The 8728-nt window shown below is 31.7% G+C and overlaps 4 protein-coding genes across 6 annotated transcripts; 3 read left to right on the forward strand and 1 right to left on the reverse strand.

Annotated features, from left to right (window-relative positions):
- The first annotated feature begins 204 nt into the window (after nt 1-204).
- On the forward strand, nt 205-1658 carry LOC128891746 (uncharacterized). The gene is made up of 3 exons (XM_054151495.1): nt 205-265; nt 437-816; nt 878-1658. Exons 1-3 carry the CDS (start codon nt 220-222, stop codon nt 1454-1456), a joined length of 1005 nt encoding a protein of 334 aa, XP_054007470.1. The 5' UTR covers nt 205-219; the 3' UTR covers nt 1457-1658.
- Nucleotides 1522-4743, reverse strand: LOC128891759 (uncharacterized). 3 transcript variants are annotated; one of them, XM_054151529.1, is made up of 4 exons: nt 4559-4743; nt 2053-2437; nt 1786-1940; nt 1522-1730 (listed from the first exon to the last, which is right to left on the reverse strand). In XM_054151529.1, exons 2-4 carry the CDS (start codon nt 2362-2364, stop codon nt 1634-1636), a joined length of 564 nt encoding a protein of 187 aa, XP_054007504.1. In that variant the 5' UTR covers nt 2365-2437; nt 4559-4743; the 3' UTR covers nt 1522-1633. The 3 variants fall into 3 exon arrangements, with proteins under 3 accessions (XP_054007504.1, XP_054007496.1, XP_054007513.1); XM_054151521.1 differs by having other exon boundaries at nt 4553-4743; XM_054151538.1 differs by having other exon boundaries at nt 4643-4704.
- Nucleotides 2447-4557, forward strand: LOC128891751 (uncharacterized). The gene is made up of 3 exons (XM_054151508.1): nt 2447-3164; nt 3245-3573; nt 3755-4557. Exons 1-3 carry the CDS (start codon nt 3161-3163, stop codon nt 4349-4351), a joined length of 930 nt encoding a protein of 309 aa, XP_054007483.1. The 5' UTR covers nt 2447-3160; the 3' UTR covers nt 4352-4557.
- A 1218-nt stretch (nt 4744-5961) lies between the features above and the next one.
- LOC128894106 (uncharacterized) lies at nt 5962-8362 on the forward strand (the record flags this gene model as incomplete). Its single annotated transcript, XM_054155577.1, has 8 exons — nt 5962-6093; nt 6350-6718; nt 6794-7207; nt 7326-7391; nt 7488-7574; nt 7643-7705; nt 8094-8171; nt 8261-8362. Coding segments are annotated over exons 1-8 (1188 nt in total), but the record flags the coding sequence as incomplete, so codon positions are not given.
- Nucleotides 8363-8728: the final 366 nt, after the last annotated feature.

The raw sequence follows: 8728 nt of genomic DNA on the forward strand, positions 1-8728 counted from the left end.
GAGATTGGAGATATATATAAAACTATTCTTACAGTTAGTTCGGAAGTTTAGTGACTTTGAATGAAATGGTGAATTCTTAATGATAATCAATCGACAGTAATATTGAGTTATTTTCAATTGTCTTGCAATTAAATATCCTATGTAATTTTGCGTTTACTAAATTTAATGTTATTTATGCAAACACAGTCAACATTATGTTATCGTTGTAAACCATTTAGGATGAAAAATTACGTTCAGAGATGGAGGTTTCATGCACTGTTTTCTGGTAAGGGATCCCTTCATTGGTAACTATAAATTACTAACGAGTACGATAGTGTTAAAGTTAAAAATCATACGAAAACATACTTGAAAAGTTATTCGATAATAAAATAAAGAATGGGTAAATATTTGTTTTAGCAACGAATAAAAGCAACGAGTAAAATTTTCTTTTTTATAGGTAACTCGAATAGTGCGAAAACAAAAACAAAGAACAATGTTCCGACTGATTTTTCGACAAAATTGCAAACGATTCCCCCACCTCAGCCGTTCATGACAGAAGGTGAATTTTTCGCAACGTGGTCCTCGTGGAAACTCAAATTCCTGGAGTTTAAAAAGTCAATTAACGACGACGGTTCTGATAAAAATAGATGGGGAAATAGGTTGTTGAACTTGATGGGCCCGATTGGCCAAGATATTTATAAAACATTTGTGTTCAATCGTGCAGACGAAAAAGAGAACATAGATGTATTAATTGAAAAATTCGATGACTACCGGGTGTTTTCGGGAAGAAAAAAACAGCCACACGAAAGTAGTTATGAATACATTGATGACTTGCAGGTAGGTTTTTAAATTTCCATATTTCGTTGTACAAGCAATCGTACTCGATCTTATTTTTCAGTTCATGGTCAGGCTAAAAAATATTAAAAATGGAGAAGAGTTGATAAAATTAAAAATTTTGACGGAAATTAATAAACAACAATTCGAAACCAATGCTAAAACTGTACTGCCAACATTCACATTTTCATCTAATTTCAAAAATTTAACATTTAAAGAAATTGCATTTATCTGGAACTTGTACGATGACAATGGTATGGCGATAAAATGTTATAGATGTGGGAACAAACATGGTTCGAATAGATGTCCAGCATCAGGAAAACAATGTCCAAAATGTAAAGAATGGAATCATTTTAGTAATAGGTGTCCAATGGTTTTTAATCTGAAGTGTAGATATTGCAAAGGTAGTCATTTCAATGGACAATGTCCTGCTTATGGTGAAACTTGCACAAAATGTCATAAAATAAGTCATTTCTCTTGGGCATGTGAAAGCTCTCAAGTTTTAATGTGTCGCTTTTGTGGTTTAAGTCATTCTAAAAATAGATCGGTTTGTCCAGCAAACCATAGTATTTGCACCAGTTGTGACGCACGGGGACATTTTGCTTCGCAATGCAGGAACAAATTACGGTACCGTAGAAAGTGATACATTAAAAAATGTTACTTGAAATTGAATATTATAACATTCTCATACATATATACACGTTAGAGTTGGATTATAAATCATATATTTTATTATACATTCTATATTTATGCTACATACAAAAATATAATTGTTAAATTGCTAGTTGTAACTCTAGTATTTTTAGAAGAATATACTATTTTATGAAGTTTTTACATTCACTAAACGTTTCTTTTGCTCTTTCATTTTATCCCATTGAGATTGCAGCATATTATTTTGTCCTTCTGTACGGTAATACCTAAAATAAAACAGGGACACTTAATTTCGCGCTTCAAATAGTTATATCATCTTACCATCGACATTCCGAGCGTGCGATCGTGGCTAGCGCAGTCATTGTATTCAATGTTCCAATGATATCACGTACTGGTACCAAGTGAGTAACTTCTAATACGGTTTCTGATTCTGCAGTCTCTAACTTTCCATAGACTTTAAAGACTGTATGCTTATCCTAGTACCCAATATAAAGTTGATCAGTGATGTCATTAAAAAATAATATTAAATTTATATTTTTACTCTTGCAATTTCTAGAAAGTAACATAATTCTTGAGAATAACTTGTACCCAAATAGCGCAACGTGTGTTATCTGGATTCTGAATGTACAAATCATTGATATGCAAGTGCTTGAAACTGATAGGAAATTCTGATTTATTTCCTGGCGTTAAAGACAAAAGTGTAGCATAGGCCTCAGTCTTCGGGACGAGTTCCCCCATCGTTTGTATCGTTTTGATACCATTTTCTTCGTGGTCCTCGAAAGAGAGGTGTATAGGAATATTTTCTACTAACATAGGAACATACGGAATCGTGGTATGCAACACATTGTTACGCATTCCTAACGAAATTCTCCAATTTTCGGTTGGGCATACTTCGCTCATGGTAATCTCCTCACGGATGATGGTTGGATGACATGCGAAACTGTTAGTTTACAAACATGGTTCTGTTGCCAACCTAAGAACGCAGAATTCTAGTAAGTTCGTATAGAATGAACTGATCTAACATCCCTAAAATAGTGACAAATCTTTGAATCCGTGGAGACAAAAACGCTTCTTTGTTCTACAAATGCAGCTTTTTGTATTAAAATTTACTTGTACGAATATAATGGAATAAAAAGAAAATAGACGTTTTAATTGCAGGATCGACATACAATTAAATAATTAGGTTGCCACCTAACAAAAGAAATCATTCTCTATTCCAGTAATATCAGTATTTATCGCTAAATGATAGAAACAATAAATATCATTTCTACGTCTCATTTCCTTAGTGCTTAATCACTCGAAACCAAAAAATATAGAATAGATAAGAAACAGTATGAGTGTACACATGGCTGGTTCTACAGTTGGTCCTTCTAACAAAGGAAAGTGTTGGCAAGTTATTGAGCATAAGTAAACATTGGATATTTTCTCTTCAGAACTTATTATTTTTCCTTCAATTTATATAGTGTTTTATCGAATCACATGATAAAAACGTAACGAGTATACTCATTTATCTGTTTAACGCGTTCGCGACAGAATTTGCCATCAGTGGTTCCGCCGCCAGACAAGAGAAAATATAAAAAACAATTGAATTAATGAATTCTAAACTGTGCTACAGAACAATAGTAACGTAATTTTGTATTTATGTAGATATACATAGCTCAAACGCATGACGTAAATTTTACGTAAAATAATAAATATGGGTAATATTTCTGTTTTTTTCTTTCGTATGTATAACATTTTTTTAACCGATAGTATAAATTATTGAAGTGAAATATTTAAGGTGAAAAAGTGCCAAACAAAGCGCAACCACCAGCACCACTAAAAGCAAATGGCAATTTGGATAAGAATTGGTGTACCTGGAGGAGTGATTTCATAGAATTTATGAAAGTGGAAGATCCCACAGAATCGTACAAAAATAGATGGGGAACGTTTCTTTTGATGTTTATTGGTCCCATAGGGCAAGAAGCTTACAAAAAAGTATCTTTGGATACATTTTTAGATAAAGAAAATTTCGATGCACTGCTTACAAAATTGGATTTGTATTTCATTTTTGGAACTAAGGAAATACAATATAAAGAGAACATCAGTGACTATGTCAATAATTTAATGGTACTGAGGATTTACAAGAATTTCTTTATAAGCAACATTATTACAGTTTTTTTATAGAAAGTAACAAAGCCAGAAAGTCCATACTTCATTAAATATTTCTTTTATATCTTCAAGTTGAACTTGTAATGGTATACTTTAAAATCTGATTTATTGAAAATAATAAATATATATGATGTTATAGGAAATTGCTAAAGCAAGCAATCACAGCGATGCTCAAGATATTGTTAAACAAAAGGTTATCAACGATATTATGGGACTGAAATCCGATAAAGATTTTGAAACATTTTTACAGTCTTTGAATTTGAGTGAAATTATTTCTGAATGCATGTCTTTACAAAAATTCTCAAATCAAAAGGACAAAAAAACCAATCCTGAGCAAACCTTTACTAAAAAACGTCTCATAGATAACAGTTTAAGCGTATGTGTCAGATGCGGACTGCAACATACACGCAATAAATGTCCTGCGCATGGAAGCCAATGCAACAACTGTAAGAAGTTCAATCATTTTACAGAGAAGTGCAAAACTAATGTAAAATTTGTTGACAATTGTTCCAAATGTGGAACTGGGCATAAGCAAATAGAATGCCCTGCTTTTGGATATGCATGCACAAAGTGTGGCAAAAATAATCACTATTCGTGGAAGTGTCAAGCTCCTATGGTGAGAAATTGCTCTAGATGCGGCACAGACCATATCATATCTCTATGCCCTGCACAAGGAAAAGAGTGCTCACGATGTAAAAAACCTAACCACTTGGAGACAAAATGTATCAGCAAATAATATATTGATATAAATAAATATTTTTAAATTTAAAACACTCGCAAGCAAAGATAAAACAAATATAAAAAAAAGTATTACTAATAATAATCGACTCAGCACATTTGTAGCTTCGTATTCCCTTAATTTTGTTATTACGTCATAAAAAAAAATAAAAACGGTGAAAATGTACTATTTTCTAATCATATAATAAACACCAATTACATGTGCTCAGTTAGAAGGAATCACCAATTCCCTTTCCCTTTAAATTATTTTATTCTATCAAGTGGATAAACTTGGATAAATTGCACTAACTATTATTCCATTAAATTAGTACTATGAAAAAACTTTATCTGTAACAATCTTTGATACTACTTTACTGTACTTTATTACTTGGACTTCGATTATTATTCAATATAGAAAGACTTCTTCAAAAGTAACAATAACGTAGCTAGCCATCTAGCGATAAAAGTATCGTTCTAATTTTTCGATGTGTAGTCAGCACCTCTATGGAGAAAACGCCCAAGTTTGTCGAGAAATAGTTCTTTCTTTTAACGGTAGATGACGCCACTAAATAAAGGATACCGCGACATCTACGGCAATAACGTCCAAGTTTATCGGAAAGTAGTTCTCGATTTTTACTGCCAGATGTCGCCATCACTTCATTCGCAACTTCGTTGGAAGAAAAATGAATCGAAAAACGTCTTCCTAGCTAAATTTTTATATCACAATACATACTACTTAATTCTGCACTCAAAATTGTATAAAATGAAATAGATTGTGTAAATAACCTACAGTGTCGATAAGTTGAAGTTAGTGGCGCAATCTAACAGAGCGAATGAGAACTAATTTTACTATAAACTTGGGCGTCTTCCCACCGAGGGCGCTGGCTAAACATAAAAAAATTAGTTCAGGGTTTTTACCGCTGAGTGGCGCTAGTAGTTTTCACCCCATAAATTCGCGAGGGTATGTTTGTATATATGTCAATGAAAATTTGAATATTTAAATTATTCAAATATTTGTTTGTTTATTTCTATCGATATAACTTTACAGGACGAAAATGAATGAGACTTACTAGAAATGACTAGATGATGCTACCAACGTTGCAAATTAAAATGTACGCTATTGAACAACGCTATCAATTATGATTTATACATTTTATACAATATGTTTACTAATTTACTAATTTCCTGACCCCTAATTCATCAAATTTCGAATAGAACCTATATACGTTAAGAATAAGGATATAAGAAATGTAAATAAACAAAACGTGGCAGACTCTGATTGTCCTTGTTATACATTATGATCGCTTGTGACTCAGAGATATCGTTACTGATAAGTTCAAAGCCTTTATTATAAAATCGAAAGAATGAAACGTACACACAAAAACAACTATTGTACCTATTTATTCATAGATATAATTTATATAGATTTTATTCGGGGAATAACCCTCTGTCGATTTCTGTTGGGCTATGTGGTTTTGTTTATATACAACTTTTTTCATGCTAAACTGAGGACACTTATTTAGAACTAAAATTAAATTGTTTCCTGGATTCCTGAATTTATCTCGTGTAGTATTACGTCACGATAATAATTACACAACCACAGTTGAAAGTATGAATGTGTTGTATTTTATACATATATGATTCTGTGATACTTCGGGTGGGGAATTCCCACAAGCGTAATATCCAACAGTCAGCAATCGATTTGAAGTTTCCATTATCATCGATAATCTTTCAGTCCTTGCTATTGATTGTATGAGTAACGTATGTATTAATCTATAATTAAAATCAACGCACAATATTCAACAAGTGTAGTCGTAAAAGTGCGCGTTTAACGGAAAGGTAATACGGAAAGATCAACTTCTTTGTTATAACATGTCGTACCATCTTTTGTCTCTGACATATTGAAAATGTCGTTTACAAAAATATTTTTGGATACAAAATGTGGAGGCACAGTATAATTATGCAACAAGTGGAGAAAGAATAAATATTGAATTAAAATTTTTCAGTGTTGTTGCAGAAAATTATTGCGAAAATGGATTCATACGTGCGGCCACCGGATCCTTTGTCTGGAGATGGGGATATGGTTCAAAATTGGAATAGATGGAGAAAAGATTTTGTTATATATCTGAAAGCGAGTGATTATGCAAAAAAGTCTGAGGACATACAAGCTTACCTCTTGAGATCTCACATAGGAAAAGTTGGTCAAGATGCTATAGAAAAACTGTTTCCAAAGAACTCAACAGACAGAGATAGAGTAGATGTATTATTAAATAAACTTAGTAACTACTTTAATCCCCCTAAAAATGAAGTGATAGAACGATATAACTTCTTCACCAGAGTTTGTAAACCACAAGAATCTATCGAGGATTATATTGAGGATTTAAAAGTGAGTCACTTTTGAAATTTACATATATTTTTCTTAAATTAATGGGTTGTTTTATCATTTTATTCCTCTGTTTAGCAAAAGGCAGCAGCTTGTAACTTCGGAAATATGAAAAACAGTTTAATCAGAGACAAAGTAATTGCTGGTTTCAAAGATAAAAATCTTAGAAAAAAACTTTTTGAAACAACAAACCTTGACTTGCCAAAACTAATAGCAATTTACAATGAACACAAAATGTCTCTTCCAGAAAACGCTCAAACTCATAAGAAGGACACTACTAGTGCTAAAACTGTTGAAGCTGTTGCAAGTAGTAGTGGTAATAATCATAATAAAAAAAAAGTGACCACACAAAATCAGCAGTCATACAATCCGGAACATAAAAGAAACTGTGGGAGATGTGACCAGAAGCATTCTATGAAATCTTGTCCTGCTTGGGGATTTAAATGTCAGAGATGTAATGAACTTCATCATTTCACCTTCTGTTGCCGAAATGTTAGTATAAAGAATATAGAAAAAGATACAAATAAGTATAAAGTGCACATTTTATTTTATTACATGCAAAGTAATAACATTCATTTCATTATTTGTACAATTAAAATCTTTTTCTTAGAAATTCCAGGTACAAACAAATACAAATCTACCAAACTCAAACCAGTATCAGCAAAACCAATACCCGGTAGTAAAATATGTCTAAAAAATAAATATATATTTGTGTTGTTTTAATTAATTTTCTAAATTATATATATGATTCTTGATTCTTTTTTCATAATAGCCTCCGCTTGTACAAACTAACAATGTGCGACCACCAATTTTCTACAACATTTCACCACCAGCTTGCTACAACACTCCACCACCTACGGTATCATATCTTGTGATTCTATAGTTATAAATGAGTTAAGAAATAATTTAAATTATTCTTTTTTGTAGGTCCCTAGTGCTCCACCACTACCTCCTGGTCAACCATTGTATCCGAATTTGAACAAAAATTCGGTATGATTAAAACACATTTAATGTCGCGGCGGTCCCTGTGTACCAGGGCTGAACATTTTCTTCAATTGATATGTCTTTGGGGAATCAAAATTAATAAATAAAAAATTCAATATTTCAACAAAAACTTGATGTAATTTATTAAACCAATCTAAAGAAATATGGGGGATTTCCTTTGCAGATATTACAAATAATGTTTAGTCGTTTAGGTGAGACTATTCTAAATCTTGATTATGTAGACTCTCCAACGAGCACTACTCAACGTCGTCGATTTTTCAGTTTTTTTTTTTTTAATCTGTACGAAGGGACAAGTTCGGCATTTAACGTGTTAATTGCATTTTTAAGTGAATGAAAACTAATATAGTGATAACGCTTTCAATATTTTCTACAGAGTTCACAGTCATGGTTATGGGCTGAACAACAAAATACGAGATCAAAAGAAATCTTCCAAGAAAGTGAAACATCAGAGGTAAATGATTTTCTGTACTATTATACCATATAATAATATTTCTGAATTATAACATCTAACTTAATAAATTTCTTTGATCTTTAAACAAGCAGTCTACAGATATTCTACAGAGCACGAATAGTACAAAACAATCAAACTCAACTAATAACAGCGAAAGCACTACTAATGAAGAGGCTGAGAATCGCAATATGATAATTGATAAATGCAAAGTATCATAAGCATATTTGTTAAATCTTAATCGGCTGGGAAGTAATTCTTTATAATCAAGAGTGTTACCGATCCAATTATGGTTTTGTTTACAACTTTACGATTAATTTGTTCATCTTTGACGTTTAAAATTATTTTTAAGAAAAGTGTAACAGTAAACACATTTTATAATATTATAATAACAGTAAATAAATTTTAATTTTGTTACAAAACGTTGTTACATTGGTCCCTAAATTATATTAAACTCAATTACTATAAACAATAAAAAAAATCGAATGGCACATCAAATGTATGTTATCAATATTTTTCTTGCCATTAATGATTAATTTCAAGAAACGAACTAAAACTAT

Source organism: Hylaeus anthracinus, unplaced genomic scaffold, assembly GCF_026225885.1.
Source record: "Hylaeus anthracinus isolate JK02 unplaced genomic scaffold, UHH_iyHylAnth1.0_haploid 0, whole genome shotgun sequence".
Lineage (NCBI taxonomy): Eukaryota > Metazoa > Arthropoda > Insecta > Hymenoptera > Colletidae > Hylaeus > Hylaeus anthracinus.